The following is a 26325-nucleotide window of genomic DNA, read 5'->3' as shown; positions in this document are numbered from 1 at the left end:
CTCTAGAATTTTATTTACTGATTTCATTTCAGTGCCTTTACTTAGAGGTTTCACTCTAATGCTACTATCTTCCATACAAAGATTGACCCCATAACTTAAAGATGCAATAATCTCACTTAAATTGAAAAAATATGTTTATATATATATATGTATATATATATATATGTACATACACACACACACACACACACACACACACACACACCCCTATATGTATAAAGCATAGTTTTACATAATCCTCTAAAAAAGAACCCTATAAATTTCGGACCTGACGTTATTTTTGACAGAGAAAATCCAGTTCCTCTTTATTTTACAGAAGAAGTTCCCAAAGGAGTATAAATGGCTTGCCCAGGGCATAGTTACATATACACACAAATATATGGATACATTTATATCTATCTCATTTTAAAATGTGCATGACTTTTGATAAAGAATTGTTAGCTGATAGACACTGGAAATGTTGAGTCTTCAGAGTTTTCATTTGATCTTTAAAACATAACTGTGGAATAGACAGGACTTCTATAGCAATTTTCATGACAAGAATTATTTATTTTGTATCTGACATACAGACGCTAACGGATCTTCCAAAGATCACACAGCTAATTTAAGAGAAAGATCTGGGATCAGAGACCCTGTTCTGATTCTGATCCAGTGTTATTCTTTCTATTCTATGACATATACAGCACAAGAAGATATAGTGTACTATGAAGATGAGAAAACAGCAATTAGCAAAAGATACTTCCCTAATATGTCCTTCAAAAGTCATAAATTATCAATTGCCTAAGTGGAAAAGTTCTACCAAAAAACTCTCCAGTATTTATTTCTTCATGATTCTAATCAAAATAGAAATAGAAATTGTGCAAGGGAAAAGGGGGAGGGGCTAGGGGGCGGGGGAAGAGATAGTATCCCTAAAAAGAAGCTAATCAAGATAATACACAGTGAAGGAATTCAAGCCAGAAATGAACTTAGCAAAATATAGAATGAAATCAAGAATGAAATACAAGTATGGAATCTCACAATCAAGATGATGATGGAACAAACCTCAGAGAAAACAAACCCAGGGTCCGAGGGTGGGGATGCCGTGGTATTACTTGTTAGACTGGATATTGAAAGAAAGCAAAAAGAAAGCCAAAAAGGGGCGGGGCTACACAGATAATCGCAGGGCCAGGCGGCACCAAGCGCCAGAAGCTTTCAGGGACCCGACCAGGCAGGACAGGGGCGGGGGGAGCGCGGCAACCGGCAGCCTGCAGCCGCTGCAGCCCGGAGCCCGGAGCCCGGAGCCCGGAGCCCGGAGCCGCTGCAGCCCGGCACAATCAAGACCAGCCGCTGCCGCAGCATCACCCAGCTCCCATGGAGGCTCCAAAGGAAACTCGCAAGAAGAAAAAGGCTTCTTCCCAATCCACTGAAGAGCAGCCGCAGTATTCCGCAGAGGCTCCAAAGGAAACTCGTAAGGAGACAAGGACCTCCGCTCAGATCGAAGATGATCAGCTCCCGTCGCAGCGGCCCCCAGCTCTCCTGGAGACTCCAAAAAGAGCTTGTAAGAGGAAAAAGACCTCCGACCAGAGCGACCGAAATTCCCCGCTGTTACAGCGGCATCACCTAGTTCTCATGGACACACCAAGGGAAATTTGTAGGAAAAAGGTGCTCTTGGCTCACACCGATGAAGACCAGCCGCTGCCGCAGCATCACCCAGCTCCCATGGAGACTCCACAGGAAACTCGTAAGAAGAAAAAGGCTTCTTCCCAATCCACTGAAGAGCAGCCGCAGTATTCCGCAGAGGCTCCGGAGGAAACTCGTAAGGAGACAAGGACCTCCGCTCAAAGCGAGGATGATCAGCTCCCGTCGCAGCGGCCCCCAGCTCTCCTGGAGACTCCAAAAAGAACTTGTAAGAGGAAAAAGACCTCCGCCCAGAGCGACCGAAACTCTCTGCTGCAACAGAGGCATCACCTAGTTCTCATGGACACACCAAGGGAAATTTGTAGGAAAAAAGGGCTCTTGGCTCACACCGACGAAGATCAGCCGCTGCCGCAGCATCCCCTGGCTCTCAACGAGATTCCAAAGGGAACTTGTAAGAAGAGAAAGAGCGATCCAGACCAGCCGCTGCCACCGCAGCATCACCTAGCTGTCATGGATGCTCCAAAGGGAACTTCTTTGAATAAAACGACCTTCCCCCAGACTGACCAAGACCAGCCATTACAGATGCATAATCGACCTTTCATGGAGATTCCAAAGAGAACTAATAAGAAGAAAAAGACCTCGGGCCAGCTGGATCAAGATCAACAGCTGCCACAGCATCACCTAGAGGCTCCAAAGAGAATACGTAGGAAGAAAAAGATCTCTGATCAAGACCAGTCGCTCCGGCTGCATCCTCACCTAACTGGCATCGCCGCTCCAAAGAGAACTGCTAAGAAAAAAAAGACCTCCCCCCAGACCGACCAAGTCCAGCTGCTACACCAGTATCCCCTAGTTTTCATGGACACAGTTAGGGAAATTTGTAGGGAAAAAAGTACCTCCCCTCAGACTGACCAAGACCAGTCATTACAGCAGCATCACCTAGCTTTCATGGAAATTCCAAAGAGAATTTGTCAGAAGACAAAGACCTCAGCGCAGACTGATCGAAACCAGCCACTGTCACGGTACCACCTAGCTCTCAGGGACACTACAAAGAGAACTTGTAAGAAGAAAAGGTCCTCTGCCCAGTCTGATCAAGACCAGCCCCTACACCTACCTCTACCACGACGGCATCATCACCTAAGTCTCCTGGATGGGCCAAAGAGAACTTGTAAGGAAAAAAAGACCTCCCCTAAGCAAATGAATACCTTCAACTATACCCCACAATCTGACCACATGATTTATCATCCTGGACAGAAAAGGAAGTATCCTGAATCAGATGAAGAAGAACTCTTTAACACTTATGCAAAACTTTTCCATTTCACCTACGAAGAAGGCATTCCACGATGGAAAGCACGAGGTACTGGAGATGTGAAGCTGTTGAAACACAAGAAGAAAGGAACCATTCGCCTCCTCATGAGGAGGGAGCAAACTCTGAAGATTTGTGTGAATCACTATATAACACCATTGATGGAGCTTAGGCATCATGCATGGACTAACAGGACCTGGATCTGGTGCACACATGCTGACTTTGCTAAAGGATGTCCAAAGCACAAAGTGCTGGCGCTTCAATACCCAAATGTAGAATTCGCCCAGATGTTTAAGCACAAATTTGATCAATGTAGGAAAGAATTAAAAGAAAGAGAAGAGAGATTAGCAAGAAACAAAGAGAAAGGTACTGGCCAATTATCCCCCAAATCAGAAGAGGGTAAAGGAGAGCCAGACAGCCTGGAAGTGGAAGGCACAAAAAAACACACCCAAAGGGTGCCTGAGACTCAAGAAGTAGAAAATACCCGGCGGAAATCCAAGAGCCAGAAAATAGAAACAACCCTGGCAAAGCACAAAAGTAAGGAAGGTGAAATCACCCAGGCAGGGCCAGAGAGTCAAGAAAAGAACCTGAGTCGGCTGCAGAGTCAGGAAGAGGAAGAAACCCAGGAAGAGTCAAAGAGAAAGAAAGTAGAAATCACTCAAGCTGAACTGGAGAGCCAGGAAGTAGAAGACACCCAGGCAGAGCTGGAGAGCCCAGAAACAGAAGACACACAGGCAGAGGCAGGGAGCCAGAAAGAAGAAGTTATTGTGGCAGAGCCAGAGACCCTGGAAACGGAAGACACGCAGGCAGAGGCAGAGAGCCAAGAAGAAGAAATCGCCCAGGCAGAGCCAGAGAGTCGAAAAGTAGAAGAAATCCAGGCAGAGCCAGAGAGTCAGGAAAAGGAAGACACCCAGTGGGGGCCCCAGACTCATGAACTGGAAGACACCCAGGTAGAGCTGGAGAGCCATGAAGTAGAAGACACCCAGGCAGAGCCAGAGACTCTGGAAACGGAAGACACACAGGCAGAGGCAGGGAGCCAGGAAGAAGAAGTTATCCTGGCAGAGCCAGAGACCTTGGAAACGGAAGACACACAGGCAGAGCCAGAGACCCTGGAAACGGAAGACACACAGGCAGAGCCAGAGACCCTGGAAACGGAAGACACACAGGCAGAGGCAGGGAGACAGGAAGAAGAAGTTATCCTGGCAGAGATAGAGACCCTGGAAACAGAAGACACACAGGCAGAGGTAGGGAGCCAGGAAGGAGAAGTTATCCTGGCAGAGCCAGAGACCCTGGAAACGGAAGACACACAGGCAGAGGCAGAGAACCAGGAAGAAGAAGTTATCCTGGCAGAGCCAGAGACCCTGGAAACGGAAGACATACAGGCAGAGGCAGGGACCCAGAAAGAAGAAGTTATCCTGGCAGAGCCAGAGACCCTGGAAACGGAAGACACACAGGCAGAGGCAGAGAGCCAGGAAGAAGAAGTTATCCTGGCAGAGCCAGAGACCCTGGAAACGGAAGACACACAGGCAGAGGCAGAGAGCCAGGAAGAAGAAGTTATCCTGGCAGAGCCAGAGACCCTGGAAACGGAAGACACACAGGCAGAGGCAGAGAACCAAGAAGAAGAAGTTATCCTGGCAGAGCCAGAGACCCTGGAAACGGAAGGCACACAGGCAGAGGAAGAGAACCAAGAAGAAGAAGTTATCCTGGCAGAGCCAGAGACCCTGGAAACGGAAGACACACAAGCAGAGGCAGGGAGCCAGGAAGAAAAAGTTATCCTGGCAGAGATAGAGACCCTGGAAACGGAAGACACACAGGCAGAGGCAGAGAGCCAGGAAGAAGAAATCATCCAGGCAGAGCCAGAGAGTCGAAAAGTAGAAGAAATCCAGGCAGAGCCAGAGAGTCAGGAAAAGGAAGACACCCAGTGGGGACCCCAGACTCAGGAACTGGAAGACACCCAGGTGGAGCTGGAGAGCCATGAAGTAGAAGACACTCAGGCAGAGCTGGAGAGCCCAGAAACGGAAGACACACAGGCAGAGGCAGAGACCCTGGAAATGGAAGACACACAAGCAGAGGCAGAGAGCCAGGAAGAAGTTATCCTGGCAGAGATAGAGACCCTGGAAACGGAAGACACACAAGCAGAGTTAGGGAGCCAGGAAGAAGAAGTTATCCTGGCAGAGATAGAGACCCTGGAAACGGAAGACACACAGGCAGAGTTAGGGAGCCAGGAAGAAGAAGTTATCCTGGCAGAGCCAGAGACCTTGGAAACGGAAGACACACAGGCAGAGTTAGGGAGCCAGGAAGAAGAAGTTATCCTGGCAGAGATAGAGACCCTGGAAACGGAAGACACACAGGCAGAGTTAGGGAGCCAGGAAGAAGAAGTTATCCTGGCAGAGATAGAGACCCTGGAAACGGAAGACACACAGGCAGAGTTAGGGAGCCAGGAAGAAGAAGTTATCCTGGCAGAGATAGAGACCCTGGAAACAGAAGACAAACAAGCAGAGGCAGGGAGCCAGGAAGAAGAAGTTATCCTGGCAGAGACAGAGACCCTGGAAACGGAAGATGCACAGGCAGATCCAGAGAGTCGAAAAGTAGAAGAAATCCAGGCAGAGCCAGAGAGTCAGGAAAAGGAAGACACCCAGTGGGGGCCCCAGACTCAGGAACTGGAAGACACCCAGGTACAGCTGGAGAGCCATGAAGTAAAAGACACTCAGGCAGAGCTGGAGAGCCCAGAAAAAGAAGACACACAGGCAGAGGCAGAGAGCCAGGAAGAAGAAATTATCCAGGCCGAGCCAGAGACCCTGGAAATGGAAGAGACACAGGCAGAGCCAGAGAGTCAAAAAGTAGAAGAAATCCAGGCAGAGCCAGAGAGTCAGGAACAGGAAGACACCCAGTGGGGGCCCCAGAGTCAGGAACTGGAAGACACCCAGGTACAGCTGGAGAGCCATGAAGTAAAAGACACTCAGGCAGAGCTGGAGAGCCCAGAAATGGAAGACGCACAGGCAGAGGCAGAGAGCCAGGAAGAAGAAATTATCCAGGCTGAGCCAGAGACCCTGGAAATGGAAGACACACAGGCAGAGGCAAAGAGCCAGGAAGAAGAAATCGTCCAGGTAGAACCAGAGACCCTGGAAACTGAAGACACACAGGCAGAGCCAGAGAGTCGAAAAGTAGAAGAAATCCAGGCAGAGCCAGAGAGTCAGGAAAAGGAAGACACCCAGTGGGGGCCCCAGACTCATGAACTGGAAGACACCCAGGTAGAGCTGGAGAGCCCAGTAGAGCTGGAGAGCCCAGAAACGGAAGACACACAGGTGGAGACAGAGAGCCAGGAAGAAGAAATTATCCAGGCTGAGCCAGAGACCCTGGAAATGGAAGACACACAGGCGGAGGCAGAGAGCCAGGAAGAAGAAATCGTCCAGGTAGAACCAGAGACCCTGGAAACTGAAGACGCACAGGCAGAGCCAGAGAGTCAAAAAGTAGAAGAAATCCAGGCAGAGCCAGAGAGTCCGGAAAAGGAAGACACCCAGTGGGGGCCCCAGACTCAGGAACTGGAAGACACCCAGGTAGAGCTGGAGAGCCCAGTAGAGCTGGAGAGCCCAGAAACGGAAGACACACAGGTGGAGACAGAGAGCCAGGAAGAAGAAATTATCCAGGCTGAGCCAGAGACCCTGGAAATGGAAGACACACAGGCGGAGGCAGAGAGCCAGGAAGAAGAAATCGTCCAGGTAGAACCAGAGACCCTGGAAACTGAAGACACACAGGCAGAGCCAGAGAGTCAAAAAGTAGAAGAAATCCAGGCAGAGCCAGAGAGTCCGGAAAAGGAAGACACCCAGTGGGGGCCCCAGACTCAGGAACTGGAAGACACCCAGGTAGAGCTGGAGAGCCCAGTAGAGCTGGAGAGCCCAGAAATGGAAGACACACAGGTGGAGACAGAGAGCCAGGAAGAAGAAATTATCCAGGCTGAGCCAGAGACCCTGGAAATGGAAGACACACAGGTGGAGGCAGAGAGCCAGGAAGAAGAAATCGTCCAGGTAGAACCAGAGACCCTGGAAACTGAAGACGCACAGGCAGAGCCAGAGAGTCAAAAAGTAGAAGAAATCCAGGCAGAGCCAGAGAGTCCGGAAAAGGAAGACACCCAGTGGGGGCCCCAGACTCAGGAACTGGAAGACACCCAGGTAGAGCTGGAGAGCCCAGTAGAGCTGGAGAGCCCAGAAACGGAAGACACACAGGTGGAGACAGAGAGCCAGGAAGAAGAAATTATCCAGGCTGAGCCAGAGACCCTGGAAATGGAAGACACACAGGCAGAGGCAGAGAGCCAGGAAGAAGAAATCGTCCAGGTAGAGCCAGAGACCCTGGAAACGGAAGACACACAGGCAGAGCCAGAGAGTCAAAAAGTAGAAGAAATCCAGGCAGAGCCAGAGATTCTGGAAAAGGGAGACACCCAGTGGGGGCCCCAGACTCAGGAACTGGAAGACACCCAGGTAGAGCTGGAGAGCCCAGTAGAGCTGGAGAGCCCAGAAACGGAAGACACACAGGTGGAGACAGAAAGCCAGGAAGAAGAAATTATCCAGGCCGAGCCAGAGACCCCGGAAACAGAAGACACACATTCAGAGGCAGAGAGTCAAAAAGTGGAAGAAATCCAGGCAGAGCCAGAGAGTCAGGAAAAGGAAGACACCCAGGTTGAGCTGGAGAGCCATGAAGTAAAAGACACTCAGGCAGAGCTGGAGAGCCCAGTAACAGAAGACACACAGGCAGAGGGAGAGAGCCAGGAAGAAGAAATTGTCCAGGCAGAGCCAGAGACCCTGGAAATGGAAGACACACAGGCAGAGGCAGAGAGCCAGGAAGAAGAAATTATGCAGGCTGAGCCAGAGACCCTGGAAATGGAAGACACACAGGCAGAGCGAGAGAGTCAAAAAGAAGAAGAAATCCAGGCAGAGCCAGAGAGTCAGGAAAAGGAATACACCCAGTGGGGGCCCCAGACTCAGGAACTGGAAGACACCCAGGTAGAGCTGGAGAGCCCAGTAGAGCTGGAGAGCCCAGAAACAGAAGACACACAGGCAGAGACAGAGAGCCAGGAAGAAGAAATTATCCAGGCCGAGCCAGAGACCCCAGAAATGGAAGACACCCATTCAGAGGCAGAGAGTCGAAAAGTAGAAGAAATCCAGGCAGAGCCAGAGAGTCAGGAAAAGGAAGACACCCAGTGGGGGCCCCAGACTAAGGAACTGGAAGACACCCAGGTAGAGCTGGAGAGCCCAGTAGAGCTGGAGAGCCCAGAAACAGAAGACACACAGGCAGAGACAGAGAGTCAGGAAGAAGAAATTATCCAGGCCGAGCCAGAGACCCCGGAAACGGAAGACACACATTCAGAAGCAGAGAGTCAAAAAGTAGAAGAAATCCAGGCAGAGATAGAGAGTCAGGAGGAAAAGGAAGACACCCAGTGGGGACCCCAGACTAAGGAACTGGAAGACACACACGTAGAGCTGGAGAGCCCAGAAACGGAAGACACACAGGCAGAGACAGAGAGCCAGGAAGAAGAAATTATCCAGGCCGAGCCAGAGACCCCGGAAACAGAAGACACACATTCAGAGGCAGAGAGTCGAAAAGTAGAAGAAATCCAGCCAGAGCCAGAGAGTCAGGAAAAGGAAGACACCCAGTGGGGACCCCAGACTAAGGAACTGGAAGACACCCAGGTAGAGCTGGAGAGCCCAGTAGAGCTGGAGAGCCCAGAAACGGAAGACACACAGGCAGAGACAGAGAGTCAGGAAGAAGAAATTATCCAGGCCGAGCCAGAGACCCCGGAAACGGAAGACACACATTCAGAAGCAGAGAGTCGAAAAGTAGAAGAAATCCAGGCAGAGACAGAGAGTCAGGAGGAAAAGGAAGACACCCAGTGGGGACCCCAGACTCAGGAACTGGAAGACACCCAGGTAGAGCTGGAGAGCCCAGTAGAGCTGGAGAGCCCAGAAACGGAAGACACACAGGCAGAGACAGAGAGTCAGGAGGAGAAGGAAGACACCCAGTGGGGGCCCCAGACTAAGCAACTGGAAGACACCCAGGTAGAGCTCGAGAGCCCAGTAGAGCTGGAGAGCCCAGAAACAGAAGACACACAGGCAGAGACAGAGAGCCAGGAAGAAGAAATCATGCAGGCCAAGCCAGAGACCCTGGAAACGGAAGACACACATTCAGAAGCAGAGAGTCAAAAAGTAGAAGAAATCCAGGCAGAGACAGAGAGTCAGGAGGAGAAGGAAGACACCCAGTGTGGACCCCAAACTCAGGAACTGGAAGACACCCAGGTAGAGCTGGAGAGCCCAGTAGAGCTGGAGAGCCCAGAAACAGAAGACACACAGGCAGAGACAGAGAGCCAGGAAGAAGAAATTATCCAGGCCGAGCCAGAGACCCCGGAAACAGAAGACACACATTCAGAGGCAGAGAGTCGAAAAGTGGAAGAAATCCAGGCAGAGATAGAGAGTCAGGAGGAAAAGGAAGACACCCAGTGGGGACCCCAGACTCAGGAACTGGAAGACACCCAGGTAGAGCTGGAGACCCAAGAAGTAGAAAAAACCCAGGTAGAGCTGGAGAGCCAGCAAGTAGAAGACACCCAGGTAGAGCTGGAGAGCCAGCAAGTAGAAGACACCCAGGCAGAGCCGGAGAGCCAGAAGGTGGCAGAAACCATCCTGGCTGAGTCAGAGTGAGAAAGAAGACACACAGGGGGCTCCCCAGAGCCTGGAAATGGAAGACATCCAGGGGGAGCTGGAGAGCCAGGAAGTGGAAATCATCGAGGCAGAGCTGGAGAGCCAAGAAATGGAAGACACCAAGGTGGGGCCCCAAAGTCTGGAACTGGAAGATACCCAGGCAGAGCCAGAAAGCCAGGAAATGAAAGGAACCCAGAAGGAGCCTGAGGGCCAGGAAATGGAAGAAACCCAAGAGTAGTCAGAGAGTCAGGCAGTAGAAATCACCGTGGAAGAGCCAGAAAGCCAAGAAGTGAAAGACACCCAGACAGAACACAGAAGTCAGGAAATGGAATATAGCCAGGGTGGCCCCAGAAGCTGGAAGTGGAAGAAACCCAGGCATAGCCAGAAATCCAGGAAGTAGAAATCACCTAGGAAGAGCATTTTCCATTAAAAACAACTGGCTTAGGAAGAAATAGTATAGTATTTCAAAACTTCAAAGGTGTTTGAAGATTCAGAGATTATCTATTTTCTTTTATTTGAATGAATAATTCCTAAAATGCTAGAACAAGTGAAGAATGATTTTGGGTAACTTAGCATCTCCCAGTCAAAATATAAATCTCTCTAGGGGATCTATGATTTCGTGTATTAGAACCCTTTGGGTATGCAGATCACAAACCACCCATAAAAAGTCCCCTTTCTGCTGTTCTTTAAAATTTAGAAAATATTTTTCTCATAAACTTATGAGGTAGGTAGTGTTAATTTTGTTATCTCCATTTTCCAGATGAGAAAAGTAAGGTTCAGAGAGAGACAAAACAATTTGCCTAAAGTCACACAGTTTATGTCAGTGTTAGTGATTTAACCAAAGTTGTTTTTTTTTTTTTTTGTTTCTAAGACTGGTATCCTTTCTCTTATTCTATACGATTCTTACCACTTAGAAAAAAAATTTCAAAATTGGTGGGGACGTCAAAGATAATTTATTCCAACTTGATCATTTTATAGATATTACTAAATAACTAACTCCTTTCACAGCCAATTAGCAACAGAGACAGAACTAGAACCCCTGCCCTTTCCATGATGCTATACTATATGTATTTTATTGTTTGTTGTGGTTGGAAATAGTGATGATTAAAATAAATTTATTATTTTATTTCAACCCCTTACCAAAGTAACACTGTAAGACCAAGGCAATAGATAATTTTCCTTACCATTTGATTCTGGTTTAATATAAAAAACTAATGAATTGTCAGTCTTAAATAAGAAGGAAACTATTCTCAAAAAGATGATTCCAACTACATTTGTGACAGAAGTACATGGGCATGTGGGGATGGAGGAGGGAAGAAAGGAAAAAAAGAGAGGGGGAAAGTAGAGCAGGAGTGGGGAGAAGTAACAAAGGGAGAACAAGAAGAGAGGAAAGAAGTGGAGAGGAGGGGGAAGGGGAGAGAGACAGAGAAGGGATACAGAGAGGAGAGAGGTAGGGAGGAAGGGAGAGAGAGAATGAAAGATAAAATAAATGTTAGATGAAATGCCCTAGGGTACAGGGAGGTACACTGGAAAGAGTGTGAGCTGGAAAATGACTCCTACTTTAGGATTCTGAGTGAATCTTTCTTGATGTCATTTCTGAATGCTAACATGGGGTTTTACCAAAGGCTATGTGTCTGACTGAGCTGTGTTTCACCTTGCCCTTCCCTTTGAGTAATAAAATGGCCATTTTCCAACTTAGGCTAATAGAAATCACTGAATCCATGTTAGGAATCCTTAGCTCATGTCTAATGATGGCAAAACTACTATTTCAAGGCATTTTCTGATTCAGACCTCACCCCATTTTCCCACCTGCACATTTCCCTCTCCCTATAAACTCAATTCCTACAGGTAATAGTCTTAATAAAGTCCTATCAAATATTCCCAATATTCTATCTATGAGAATTTCAGTTTAAAACATTTTCAGCTTCTAATGGGATTCATAAGCAATGTACAGATCACTCAATATTAAATACTACTTTTTAAAAATGAATGGAAATTTATTTGTGACAAAATGAGACTATCACCCAATCTTTCTTTGTTGACCTCATTATTTTTTCAATGATAATAAGTAAGAATATTTTTAAATGGTATAAGTAGAGACAGTTTATCATCAATGAATTAGTCTAGGAAGTCCAGGAAGAGCCAGAAATCCAGAGATTTCCAGAGAAGAGCACTAGTCTAGCCTTCAGGGATGAGAACATATATGCTAAGCAACTAAATAAACTGACCACTTAGAACTTCTCTTCCTTCTGATTTGTGGCCTTCACTACCACTGACAGCTATTTATCTGGTATAGGTTTTTATAAGGAAGTGGTTCAAGGCGTTGACTATGATACCAAGAGATAATGAGATTCTACCATGTTCACTCAAATATTCTAAAGAATTAAATCAACCTAATCATATTTGAGACATTGTTAACATCTTCCCTGATAATTGAGTATCTTTAACCTCCATTAACTCTTTTAACCCTTTTCCATTCCCATTACAAATGATATACATAAAATCAAGATCATAGAAACAAAAATTCAGATTTGCAAGGACTCAGAATTTGTTGAGTCCAACATCTTCATTGTAAAGATAAGGAAATAACTGAGGCATAAAGAAATTACTGTGGGTAATTGATAGAAGTGGGATTTGAACTTAGATTTTTCTAACTCCAAGCCACTATATCCACTATATCAAGATTCTTACTGGTTCACTCCCTGAATAAGATGGGATTAGAGATCCAAGTAGCCCATAGTGGTATACTAAAGATGACCCAGAAAGTCTTAAATTGCAAAAGTTTTCCAGACATCTATGATCTTTGAGGAATTAGCTGCCCTAGAAATTGGGACAGAGGGAGAAGAACTGGAGCTAGCAGATGTTGGGTGAAGACACTGTCTGAATGCATTGGGTACAGATGCTCTGATTTTAGAAAGATTAGTAAAATGCAGTGAAATCATTAGGCTCTCCCAAAGTTCATCTCATATCTGATCTATAATGCCATAAATATATTATTTTGAGTGTATTAATGCTTAGCTAGCTCTCAAGTTATGAATTAGAGTTCCCTGAATCTTTTTTCAGGGTAATAATTCCTATCCAAGACCCTTCATCTCTAAAATCACTGAATGAATTTCAATTTACAAGGTATTTCCAATATTAAGAATATTGGAGTGATGGTAGCACATTCAAAGAGTCAAATCAGACATATTGTGAACTGTGACAGGCTTGGAAAGTTTGAATGCAAGATAATTGTTTGCAAAGGAAACAAAAACCAAAGAGGATAAAGGAAAGAAGGGGGTTTAGGTTATCTTTGTAAAACCTGCAGTCAAGCATGACTATCCACAGAATCATGCTGTTTCATAAGAATTAGGAGATTATTCAGTTCAAGATGCACTGTCTTCTACATATGAGAATAATTATTTCTGTTATTCAGATCTCTAAGCAGCTGAATGTCAGTCCTTATCCAATTTCAATTAAAAAAAATGACTCTGTGTCAGTTCCATAACCCTTTACTAGATGAAATAATTTACTGGGAACTCCTAGACTCTCAGTTTGACTACATACCTCAGAGACATGGATATGAAGAAAGTTCCTTTCACACTTTCATGAATATCAATGACATAGGCATTAGCACAGCCTGAGAAGGGGTTCCAAGGGTTACTGAATAAGTTCAATAGAACCCATCTGTATAACTATCTTTGAATAAAATCTATTTCAAGGGTAATAGAAAAATTCTACAAACCAGATATATCTCATTGTCCTCTATATTTGTGGCTCTCATTCACATCAAAGCTCTTCCCTCCATTTGGATCTTCCTGCAGATTTTATAATTATGGTTCCTTTTAGGATACTGAGCAGATGCCCTTTCAGGAATATTTACCTTGAACTTAAGAAATATAGGAAGAGCTTAACAAATCTTTGTTGAATAAATGAATGACTCTGAGAACCTAAAGAAATATATGCCTGTTGAAGTCCCATTCCCAAGAGGTCCAATCATTCCCAAGACAGAGTAAGGAAATTCTAGGATCAATGGACCCCACCATCCGTATAATGGACTTTACAGCTTCTGATGTCTAAGCCTTAATTCATATTATTCTCTTTTCATAAACTCTGCAACAGAACTGAATTATTGACTTCCCAAATTTAATACTACATTTCATTTCTTCATGTTTTCTTCCACTTCTCTTCTCTCTTTCTTCTAAACTCACTATAATCTGGCTCCTAATCTCAAAATTCAGTTGAAACTTCTCTTTCTAAAATTACCAGTTATCTTGCAAATACTAAATTAATGACGTTTTCTTTGTTCTCCTGACCTCTCTGCTGTCTCTGATGCTACTGATTTTCACCTCTTCTCTAAGTTTTTATGACATTGCTCTCTTCTGGTTATCCTCTTACCTGTCTGATCAGTCTTTTTCATCCTCCCTTGCTGTATCTTCATCAAGATCACACATACTAGGGGTGTTCCTACAAGACTCTAACCTGGCCCTTTTCTTCTCTTCTCTGTATTATGTTATCTCACCTGGTGGTCTCATCACCTCCTGGAGGTTCAACTGTCATTTCTATGCTTAAGATTCTCAGATCTATTTACCTCACTCCAACTTCTCTCTTGTCGTTCAGTCTCACACCTCTGACTACCTATTGAATATTTAGTGCTAAATATTCTGTATACATCTTAAACTCAGAAGTTCCAAAACTGACCTCATTTCCTTGCTAATCTTTCCAGTCATTTTGACTCAAAACAAGTGTCAGAGTCAACCCCTCACTCTTACTCAGCCCCATATATCTAATCTGTTGCCAAATTCTTACATTTATACCTTCACACCATCTCATATACAAATCTCCTTCTCTGCTGTGATACAAGCACATCCCTGGTGCAGACCCTCATCATTTCAGGCTTTGAGTTTTAGAATATCCTTCCACTTGCCTCCTTACTTCAAGTATCTTCCATTTCAATCAATCCAAAAGTTATCCAGAGGACCAGTCTAAACATACCATTCCTCTGCTCAAGAAACTTATGTGAAACTCTCCTTGTTCTACTTTGACTTTGCTTTTAAAACCCTTCAGAACCTGTTCACTTCCTACATTCCATTCTTATGTTTGTTGACTTGACTAAGGGTATCAGAAAAGGCCTTGTAATAGGAAGTGGTAACAGGGATTCCAAGGGGCATGAGAGAGCAGGAAGGGAAAGACTTCTAGATATGCTTCCTCTACAAAGTAATAGAAGTTAAGAGCTGAAATCTCATGTAACAGGAATAGAAAGCAGGACAATTTGTTTGAAAAGTGCAGTGTATAAAGGAGAGTAATGTGAACTCAGCATAGAAAGATAGGTTGGAATCAAATGAGCCTCTAGTGGCATTAGGGAGCCTTTAAAATTTCTTGAGTAGAAAGGAGTGTCATGGTAAAACCTGGTTTGGACTGCCTTTAAACCAGGCAATAACCAAGCAATCAGATAATTATAATATAATATATTGTAATATATGTTATATTATAAAATTATAATATATTCATATTTATTGAGTGAATATATATTTAGATATATTATACAGACATAAAATGAAAGAATTTATAGTTCTCTATTGGTGAACAGATTAACATATATTAATGTATATAAAATCAAAGCATATTTATTTATCTATTGATTGAAGATTAAAAATATTGTTTATGGGTATATGTACTTAAGAGTAGCTAGTGGATAGGGCACTATACCTTGAGTCAAGAAGACTGTGAGTTCAAATCCAACTTCAGACACTAACTTGCTGTGTGACCCTGTCCAAATCATTTAACCCTTTTGCCTCAGTTTCTTCAGATATAAAATAAATTGAAAAGGAAATGGTAAATCATTCTAGCATCTTTCCAAGAAATCTCTAAATAGGCATGACTGAAAACCCCCCAAACCATTCATATCCTGCTCATTTAAGTCTTGGTTTTAAATAAAGGGATAAAAGATTACTTTTAATACTGATTACAATTTTGAATAAAAGGACAAAAACATGAGATTATTCAGATCTCTAATCCACAGTAGAACACCAACACAGGATCCCCTTGGGTTGATCCTAGACTTGCCCAAGATCGCACAAACTAGGAAGTGTCTGAGGCTGGATTTGAAGTCATGAAAAGGGAACTTCAAGATGCTACTTCCAACATATAGTGAGGATGTAAAGACCTGTTGACTGACTGTCTGATAGTCAACCCATTGTTTCAGTCTCTCTCAGTTCTATTAGATTCTAAATTGTTATCTAACTGACATACTATCCATCTTTTCCCCATTATTTATCTTCAGTTTTTGTTGTGTGGTTCTGTTTAGTTGTGTCTGACTCATATCTCTTCTAGACCATGGCAAGTAAGTATTTAAGTCTAGATTTGAGATCAGGTCTTCCTGACTCTAGGCCAAGTACTCTAACCAGCTAGCCACTTACTGAAGCTTTCAAAATATTTAACATAATAAGGTCAAATGGATGCTTCAACCAGGTTTTTGTTTTTTCTTATTATTTGAAATAAAATTAAGAACTGCATTTCTTGATTTTGGAAAACTCATGTGTCTGAGATGTCCACCCATTAAACAAAAGGCTCAAGGCAATTAAATGGGTCTACACCTCTCTTGGTTCTGCTCATCACTAGTACATCAGGATAATTTCTCTACCGCACAGCTCAGTTAGTTGTCACTACCACTCGCCAAAATGTTGAACTAACAAAATACCAAGAGCTAATATTAAAAAAGAAAGAAATAAAGAGATATTGTATAAAAATATATTTTTGATATAAAGAATGAATATAAAAGTTCAGGCAAGTTTGGGGAATAAGGGCATTCCAGTCATGCAAAATAGAGATGTTTGGTAAAGATATCATTGTAGGGTGTAGAGAGTTACAGAGTTTAACAAAAGAAAAGAGATCATGGAAAAGAGTAGGAAGGCTGGAAAGGCCAGGACATGCAGGAGTATAAATTCAGACAAAGTTATCTGTTCTTCATTCAGAAAGAAAGATGTTTTAGCAAAATAGTAACTGATCAGATCTCTATGTAAGAATATTTATTCCTGTAGCAGTAAGAATGAATGGATAGAAGGAGGAAGTCTAATGATAGAATGACTTGTTGGGAGACTATTGTGGTGGAGGGGATAAATATAGAGAAGTCTGAACAGATGTTAGAGAAGTTTCTGAGGTAGAATGAAAGGAATAGGCAGTAGAGACTGACTGTGATTTCATTGGTATAGGGAACATTCAAAAGAAGGTATTCATGGAGCCATGGGATCATAGATTTAGTACTGGAAGGAATCTCATCTGATCCTTCTCTTTATATAAAAAAGAAAAATTAGATCAAGAAAAGTTGTGATTTGCCCAGAATTAACACATGATTAAGTTTCTAAAGGAGAATTCAAACTCAAGTTTTCCAGACCCTTAGTCAAACAGACTATTCACTAAGCCCCATAATATTACCTTTACCAAGGGAAGTTAACATCTTCCTTACAAAATTGTTCATAGGGAATTGCCAAGAAGAATAAGTGACTTTCTCAGGGTCACCCAGCCAGTCTGCACGAGGTGTGGGACTTGCATCTAGGGTTTCCTAACTCTGCAGACAACATGCTATCCACAATGCCACATAATACCAGGGTTATAAATATAGAGCTTGGTGGAATGGTGATACAACACACTGACATAGAAAAGTCAAAAATAGAAACAGGTTCAGGGCAAGAACTAGTGACCTTGATTTTTTTTTGTACCTAAAGGTTTTTATTTTTTTTATTATTTTATTTTTATTTTATTAATTTTTAAAATTTTATTATTTATTTTTTTACAATTTTGCCCCTAATCTTTTTTTTAATGTTTTATTTATTTTTCCCAACAACATGCAATGGTAGTTTTTTTTTTTAATTTTTATTAAAGATATTATTTGAGTTTTACAGTTTTCCCCCAATCTTGCTTCCCTCCCCCCACCCCCACCCCAACAGACAGCACTCCGTCAGTCTTTACTTTGTTTCCATGTTGTACCTCAATGCAAATTGGGTGTGATGAGAGAGAAATCATATCCTTAAAGAGAACAGAATTCTCAGAGGTAACCAGATCAAACCATAAGACATCTGGGGTTTTTTTTTCCGAATTAAAGGGAATAGTCCTTGTACTTTGTTCAAACTCCACAGCTCCTTATCTGGATACAGATGGTACTCTCCTTTGCAGACAGCCAAAAATTGTTCCCAACTGTTGCGCTGATGGAATGAGAAAGTCCTTCAAGGTTGAACTTCACTCCCATGTTGCTGTTAGGGTGTACAGTGTATTTCTGGTTCTGCTCATCTCACTCAGCATCAGTTCATGCAAATCCCTCCAGGTTTCCCTGAAATCCCATCCCTCCTGGTTTCTAATAGAACAATAGTGTCCCATGACATACATATACCACAGTTTGCTAAACCATTCCCCAGTTGAAGGACATTTACTGGATTTCCAATTCTTTGCCACCACAAACAGGGCTGCTATAAATATTTTTGTACAAGTAATGTTTTTACCCTTTTTCCTCATCTCTTCAGGGTATAGACCCAGTAGTGGTATTGCTGGGTCAAAGGGTATGCACATTTTTGTTGCCCTTTGGGCATAGTTCTAAATAGCTCTCCAGAAGGGTTGGATGAGTTCACAGCTCCACCAACAGTGTAATAGTGTCCCAGATTTCCCACATCCCTTCCAACAATGATCATTATCCTTCCTGGTCATACTGGCCAATCTGAGAGGTGCGAGGTGGTACCTCAGAGAAGCTTTAATTTGCATTTCTCTAATAATTAATGATTTAGAGCATTTTTTCATATGGCTATGGATTGCTTTGATCTCCTCATCTGTAAATTGCCTTTGCATATTCTTTGACCATTTGTCAATTGGGGAATGGCTTTTTGTTTTAAAAATATGACTCAGTTCTCTGTATATTTTAGAAGTGAGTCCTTTGTCATAATCATTAGTTGTAAAGATTGTTTCCCAATTTACTACTTTTCTTTTGATCTTGATTACATTGGTTTTATCTGTGCAAAACCTTTTTAATTTAATGTAATCAAAATCATGTAATTGGTTTTTAGTGATGTTCTCCAACTCTTCCTTAGTCATAAACTGTTCCCCTTTCCATAGATCTGACAGGTAGACTAGTCCTTGATCTTCTAATTTGCTTATAGTATTGTTTTTTATGTCTATGTCCTGTAACCATTTGTATCTTATCTTGGTAAAGGGTGTGAGGTGTTGGTCTAATCTAACTTTCTTCCATACTAACTTCCAATTATCCCAGTAGTTTTTATCAAAGAGGGAGTTTTTATCCAGGTGGTCTGACTCTTTGGGTTTATCAAACAGCAGATTACTATAATCCTTTCCTGATTTTACACCTAGTCTATTCCACTGGTCTACCACTCTATTTCTTAGCCAATACCAAACAGTTTTGATGACTGACGCTTTATAATATAATTTTAGATTGGGTAGTGCTAAGCCACCTTTGTTTGCATTTTTTTTCATTAAGCTCCTGGCAATTCTTGACTTTTTATTTCTCCATATGAATTTACTGACAATTTTTTCTAGCTCATTAAAGTAATTTTTTGGAATTTTGATTGGTAGGGCACTAAACAGATAGTTTAGTTTTGCTAGAATTGTCATTTTTATTATATTAGCTCTACCTATCCATGAGCAGTTGATATTTGCCCAGTTATTTAAATCTGATTTAATTTGTGTGAGAAGTGCTTTATAATTGTTTTCAAAAAGATTCTGAGTCTGTCTTGGCAAATAGACTCCCAAGTATTTTACAGTGTCTGAGGTTACTTTGAATGGAATTTCTCTTTCTGGCTCTTCCTGCTGTTTCTTGCTAGTCATATATAAGAAAGTTGAGGATTTATGGGGGTTTAATTTATAACCTGCAACTTTGCTAAAATTGCTAATTGTTTCCAGTAGTCTTTTAGATGATTTCTTGGGGTTCTCTAGGTAGACCATCCTGTCATCTGCGAATAGTGAGAGTTTTGTCTCTTCCTTCCCAATTCTAATTCCTTTAATTTCTTTTTTTTCTCTAATTGCTGATGCTAACATTTCTAATACAATATTGAATAGTAGTGTTGATAATGGGCACCCTTGTTTAACCCCTGATCTTATTGGGAATGCCTCTAGCCTCTCCCCATTGAGTATAATGCTTGTTGATGGTTTCAGATAGATACTGCTAATTATTTTAAGGAACAGTCCATTTATTCCTACACTCTCTAGTGTTTTTAATAGGAATGGATACTGTATTTTGTCAAAAGCTTTTTCAGCATCTATTGATATGATCATATGATTTCTGATATGTTTGTTGTTGATATAATTGAGTATACTAACAGTTTTCCTAATATTGAACCAACCCTGCATTCCTGGAATAAATCCTACTTGATCATAATGTATTATCCTAGTGATGACTTGTTGTAGTCGTTTTGCTAAGATTTTATTTAGGATTTTTGCATCTATATTCATCAGGGAAATAGGTCTATAATTTTCTTTCTCTGTTTTAACTCTTCCTGGTTTATGTAGCAGTACCATATTGGTTTCATAGAAAGAGTTAGGCAGAGTTCTCTCTTTCCCTATTTTTCCAAAGAGTTTATATAAGATTGAAACCAATTGTTCCTTAAATGTTTGGTAGAATTCACTTGTGAATCCATCAGGCCCTGGAGATTTTTTTTTAGGGAGTTCACTAATGGCTTGTTGAATTTCTTTTTCTGAGATAGGGTTGTTCAGGTATTTAATCTCTTCTTCATTTAACCTGGGCAACTTATATTTTTGTAAATATTCATCCATTTCACTTAGATCATCAAATTTATTGGCATAAAGTTGGGCAAAATAATTTCAAATTATTACTTTAATTTCCTCCTCATTGGTGGTGAGTTCACCTTTTGCATATATAATACTAGAAATTTGGTTTTCTTTCTTTTTTTTAATCAAATTGACCAGAGGTTTATCAATTTTATTGTTTTTTCATAACACCAACTTTTGGTTTTATTTATTAATTCAATAATTTTTTTGCTTTCAATTTTATTAATTTCTCCTTTGATTTTTAATAATTCTAATTTAGTATTTGATTGGGGATTTTTGATTTGTTCTTTCTCTAAGTTTTTTAGTTGCATGTTTAGTTCATTGATTTCCTCTTTCTCCAATTTATTCATATAAGCATTTAGAGCTATAATATATCCCCTGAGAGTTGCTTTGAATGAATCCCATAGGTTTTGGTATGTTGTTTCATTATTATCATTATCTAGGATGAAATGGTTAATTCTTTCTATAATTTGTTTTTTGGTCCACTCATTTTTAAGATGAGGTTATTCAGTTTCCAATTTGCTCTGGGTCTATATCTCCTTGGCCCAGTATTGCATATGACTTTTATTGCATTGTGATCTGAGAAAGATGTATTCACTATTTCTGCCTTTCTGCAGTTGATCATTAGGTTTTTATGTCCTAGTACATGGTCAACTTTTGTATAAGTTCCATGTACTGCAGAGAAAAAGGTATATTCCTTCCTATCCCCATTCAGTTTCCTCCATAAGTCTACTATATCTAATTTTTCTAACAATCTATTTACCTCCCTAATTTCTTTCTTGTTTGTTTTATGATTTGATTTATCTAGATCTGATAGCGGGAGGTTGAGGTCTCCTACTAGTAGAGTTTTGCTGTCTATGTCTTCCTGTAATTCTTTCAGCTTCTCTAAGAATTTGGGTACTGTCCCACTGGGTGCATATATATATTCAATATTGAAATGACTTTATTGTCTATTGTACCTTTTAGGAGGATAAAGTTTCCTTCCTTATCTCTTTTAATGCTGTCTATTTTTGCTGCTGCTTTGTCTGAGATAAGGATTGCTACCCCTGCTTTTTTTACTTCAGCTGAAGCAAAATATATTTTGCTCCAACCTTTTACCTTTACTCTATATGTATCTCTCTGCTTCAAATGAGTTTCTTGTAAGCAGCATATTGTAGGATTCTGGTTTTTAATCCACTCTTCTATTTGCTTACGTTTTAAGGGAGAGTTCATCCCATTCACATTCAAGGTTATGATTACGAATTCTTTATTGCCCTCTATGCTATCTTCCCTCTGTTTGTATTTTTCCCCCTTCCCCCCCCTTTTCTCCATATTCGCCAGTATTTTGTTTTTGAATACCACCCCCTTCAGTGTGTTTGCCCTCCTATATCACTCCCTCCCCTTTCTTTCCCCTTTCCCTGTTCCCTTCCCTTCCTTTTGTTATTTCCCCTTATTTCCTCCACTCCCCTTCACTTTCTCTGTCCCCCTCCCCTTTTCCCCTTTTACTTCTTGAAAGGTTAGATGTTTTATAAGTTAACTGAGTATGTGTAGGTTGATTTTAAGCCAAGTCTGATGAGAAGAAGATTCAGGTGTTTCTCCTCTACTCCCTTCCCCTCTATTACCATAGGTTTTTTGTACCTCTTAGTGTAATGAGATTTGTCCCATTCAATCCCCTCCCTCCTCCCGTCTCTTTCCTGTCCCCCTTTATAGGGAGGTAGTGTATTTTTTTTAGATCATTCTATCTAAGTCATAGAAAATTCTGAGTGTCTGTCCCTTCTAGTTCAGTATATTCTGTTGAATAGAGTCCAAATTCCTGAGAGTTATTAGAGTCTTTCTCCCTAGTGGAGTTAGAGCCAGTTACATCCCATTAGATATCAGTCTCATGGATAGGTCATGGATGTCCAGCATTTCTGGCTAGGTATATTCTCTCTGTTAGAGTTACATTTCTCAGGATTCTCAGGATTTATGAGAGTCTCTACCCTCCCCCCATGCTGGGATATAGCCAGTTTCAACTTGCTGGATTGCATTTTTTTCCTTTTACTGTACCCCCCCCTTTTTTTTACCTTTTCATGTGTCTCTTGAACCTCCTGTTTGATATCCAAATTTTCTGTTTATCTCTGGTCTTTTCATCAGAAATTTTTGGAATTCTTCCATTTCGTTAAATGTCCATCTTTTTCCCTGGAAGAGAAGGTTCAGCTTTGCAGGAAAGTAGATTCTTGGCTGCATTCCAAGCTCCCATGCTCTTCAAAATATCTCGTTCCAGGCCCTTCGATCCCTTAAAGTTGATGCAGCCAGGTCCTGCGTGATCCTTACTGTGGCTCCTTGATATTTAAATTATTTCTTTCTGGCTGCTTGCAGGATTTTCTCTTTTATCTGATAGTTCTGGAGTTTGGCCACAACATTCCTTGGTGTTTTCCTTTTAGGATCTTTTTCTGTTGGGGAACAATGTACTCTTTCAATAACTACATTGCCTTCCGATTCCATGATGTCAGGGCAGTTTTCCATCACTAGATCCTGTAATATTAAGTCCAGGCTTTTTTCCTCTTCAATGTTTTCAGGAAGTGCTATAATTTTTCAGGTTTCCCCTCCTCAATCTATTCTCAAGGTCAGTGGTTTTGTTGCTGAGGTATTTCACATTTGCTTCTATTTTTTTCTATTTTTTGATTTTGTTTAACTGACTCTTGCTGTCTCGTGGAGTCATTAGTTTCTGTAGACTCCATTATTTTTGGGGGGAGGAGTTTTCTTCATTAGCCTTTTCCAATTGGTCAATTCTACTTTTGAAAGAGCTTTCCATTTGACCAATTGAGGTTTTGAGAGAATTAATTTCTTTTTGCATTTGCTCATTTGAGGATCTGAGAGAATTATTCTCATTTTGCTGGGTATTAATTGTCTCCCCCAAGTTTTCCAGTTGATTTTTAAACTCCTTCCTTATTTCTTCAAGGAAGTCTTTCTGTGCTGGAGACCAGATTGTATTCTCCTCAGAGGTTCCAGGTCTCTCTGGGTTGGGGTCTTTCCCTTCCAGGAATTTTTCTATGGATCCACCTTTCTGCTGACCCTAATTCATTATGCTAAGACCTTGAGTTGGGTGGGGCTGGTTCACCTGGGCTTGGGATCTCTAAAGGCTTTACTGAGTGCAGTTTCTCTGGCTGGCCAGTAGGGGGTGCTGGTTGCCCTCTCTGGGGTGTCTGTGACCTTGGTTGCGAGGCCTTCTCCCTTTGCTTGAGGGAGGGAATTGGAGGTATTGAATTCTTTTGCCTTCAATCAATGGTGGGCTTTACCCTGGCCTGAGGTGATTCCTCAGCTGGGCTGGTTCTTTTGCTCACACACCTGGGCCTGAGGCAGAAATAATTTGCATTTGTTTGGGAGGAGGCCTCAGTGCAATGGAGGTATGGACTCAGAGTTTCTCAGATCTGAGCAGCTCTCCTGCACCAGACCTCTCCCCGCAGCCCCTTCCCCAAGCTCCAGGGGGACAGCACCAACACCAGCGCCTCTGCTTCCCCGCAGAGCCCCCTTCATCCAGCCCCACCACTGATCCAGCAGGTCCGGCTCTTGGGCCCTCAGACTCCCGGTTCTGATTCAGCTGTTGGTCTGGCTGATCTTCCCTGGGAGCTCAGACTCACCTGTCGGTACTCAGCCAAGGCTGCTGCAGGAGACAAATCCTGAGGTAGATTTTCCTCTCCTGGCTTTTCTTTCTGGGTTTCCTGGTTCAGATTTCTTTTAAGAGGTTTGTTTCATGTGATAGATGGGGAAGAGATCAGGAGACTTTAGAACCGTGCCTGTCTTCTCTCCGCCATCTTGGCCGGCATTTTCCCCCTAATCTTACTTCCCTCCCCCTACCCCCCCACAGAGGGTAATTTGTCAGTCTTTACATTGTTTCCATGGTATACATTGATCCAAATTGAATATGATGAGAGAGAAATCATATCCTTAAGAAAGAAACATAAACTATAAGAGATAACAAGATCAGACAATAAGATATCAGGTTTTTTTCTAAATTAAAGGTAATAGTCCTTGGTCTTTGTTAAAACTCCACAGTTCTTTCTCTGGATACAGATGGTATTCTCCATTGTAGACAGCCCAGAATTTTCCCTGATTGTAGCACTGATGGAATGAGCGCGTCCATCAAGGTTGATCATTGTCCCGATGTTGCTGTTAGGGTGTACAGTGATTTTTGTTTCTGCTCATCTCACTCAGCATCAGTTCATTCAAAAGCCTCCAGACTTCCCTGAATTCCCATCCCTCCTGGTTTCTAATAGAACAGTAGTGCTCCATTACATCCATATACCACAGTTTGCTAAGTCATTCCCCAATTGAAGGACATTTACTTGATTTCCAATTCTTTGCTACCATAAACAGGGCTGCTATGAATATTTTTGTACAAGTGACATTTTCACCCTGGGTATAGACCCAGTAGTGGCATTTCTGGATCAAAGGGTATACACATTTTTGTTGCCTTTTGGGTGTAGTTCCAAATTGCTCTCCAGAAAGGTTGGATGAGTTCATGTAGTGAGCTTAATCTGGAACATACTGAGTTTGTATTGCTGATACTCTAGCCAGATAAAAGACATCTTTAAGGCATTTGAAGAAATAAGACTAGAGCTTAGATGAGAAGTCAAACTTGAAAATGCAGAATCAAGAGCATCTCCAAGTTGGAAAGAATCTCAGGGCATAACCTACCCAACTCACAACTAAATGAGAACCCTCTAATGACCTCCACTGGACAGAAATTCTCCACCCTCCCAAATCTGTGAATTCTGCTTTTCGAAATTCCCTTTGTTAGGAAGTATTTTCCTGATATGAAATCTAGATTTTCTTCTTTCCAACTTTTCCTTATTGTTCCTTCCACTGGTTTTTCCTTTGCAAGAATAGCAGCATGAATCTATTACAGTTTTCATATAATAGCTCTTCTAATACTTGAAAGCAACTGCTATGCCTTGAGTCTTCTTTATTGGGGAACACTTCCCCCTCCTCCTTCAAGTTCTCATATGGTATGACAGACCCTTCATCATCCTCTTACTGTACCTGCATTGTCAATAGCCTTTGTGAGCTCTGATAGGTGACCTCTGATCTTACCTTGCCTGAAACTAGGTCTCCAAGTCACTTTCTAATCATTACTAGACCTTGTGCTTATGCTCTTGCCATTTGTTTCATTCACCTCCCACCACAACCTTGGGATCTTTCCCAGAGACTCTGGAATAGGTGACCTCTTGGCTTATCTTACTCTGAATCTGGCTTCCATTGTTACTTTCAAGACATATCGATACCATGCTCCCATGTACAACATTTTCTTTCCTCTTCTAGTTCACCTTTATGTGTTCCAGTGGAAGGAACTATAGGATTACAGGACAGAATTTGTCTTTCTCATTTAGAATATGAGTTCATTGAGGGCCAGGACTGTCTTGTGTTCTTATATTTTTATCTCCAGAGCTTAATCCAGTATCTGGCACCTAGTGAGCTCTTGACAAATGCTTTGTCATTATCCTAAATACAATTCTCCAGGTGTGATCTGATCTAGGCAGAACAATCATAGTGGAGCTTCCACTTCAGTAGTCCTGGATGCTGTAATCTTTGACTCTATAGAACATACTAAATCATACTGTAGGAGGGAGCTAAGTGACCCAATGGAGAGAATCCTGGGCCTGTAGACAGGGAAACCTGAGGTCAAATCCAGTCTCAGACATTTACTGTGTGAGTCTGGGTAAATTACTTAAACTCTATTCGCCTTAATTCACAGGAAAAGGAAATGAGAAACCACTCCAGCATCATTGCCATGGACAATATTGGTGTGCTATGGTCCTGGGGGTCACAAAGCCAGATGACTGAACACAAACACCATTATGCTGTTAACTCATGTTAAGCTTGCATTCCAGTTAAGTCATCAGCTTTTTTTCATATCATCTCAACTCTCATTTTGTAGTTGAACTTTATTTTTTAATTCCAGTGCAAGATTTCCTCCTACTAAAATATGGCCTTGTT

The 26325-nt window shown here is 42.1% G+C and overlaps 1 protein-coding gene and 1 pseudogene across 2 annotated transcripts; one reads left to right on the top strand and one right to left on the bottom strand.

The window, feature by feature from the left end:
- The window catches only part of LOC141495840 (acyl-coenzyme A amino acid N-acyltransferase 1-like), a 123236-nt pseudogene that overhangs the window by 25051 nt on the left and 71860 nt on the right, over positions 1-26325 (bottom strand).
- LOC141495837 (uncharacterized) lies at positions 899-10099 on the top strand. Of its 2 annotated transcripts, XM_074197615.1 has the most exons (2): positions 899-1356; positions 1432-10099. In XM_074197615.1, the coding sequence occupies exons 1-2, from the start codon at positions 1351-1353 to the stop codon at positions 9604-9606; spliced, it is 8181 nt and encodes a 2726-aa protein (XP_074053716.1). In that variant the 5' UTR covers positions 899-1350; the 3' UTR covers positions 9607-10099. The 2 variants fall into 2 exon arrangements, with proteins under 2 accessions (XP_074053716.1, XP_074053715.1); XM_074197614.1 differs by having other exon boundaries at positions 899-10099.

The sequence above is a fragment of the Macrotis lagotis genome, chromosome 8 (genome assembly GCF_037893015.1).
Source record: "Macrotis lagotis isolate mMagLag1 chromosome 8, bilby.v1.9.chrom.fasta, whole genome shotgun sequence".
In the NCBI taxonomy this organism is placed as follows: Eukaryota; Metazoa; Chordata; class Mammalia; order Peramelemorphia; family Peramelidae; genus Macrotis; species Macrotis lagotis.
This window is presented reverse-complemented; position numbering and strand designations above follow the sequence as displayed.

What these genes read in the sequence shown, in the direction of transcription:
- LOC141495837 (XM_074197614.1), top strand. Translation starts at nt 1,351, where the DNA reads ATGGAGGCTCCAAAGGAAACTCGCAAGAAGAAAAAGGCTTCTTCCCAA.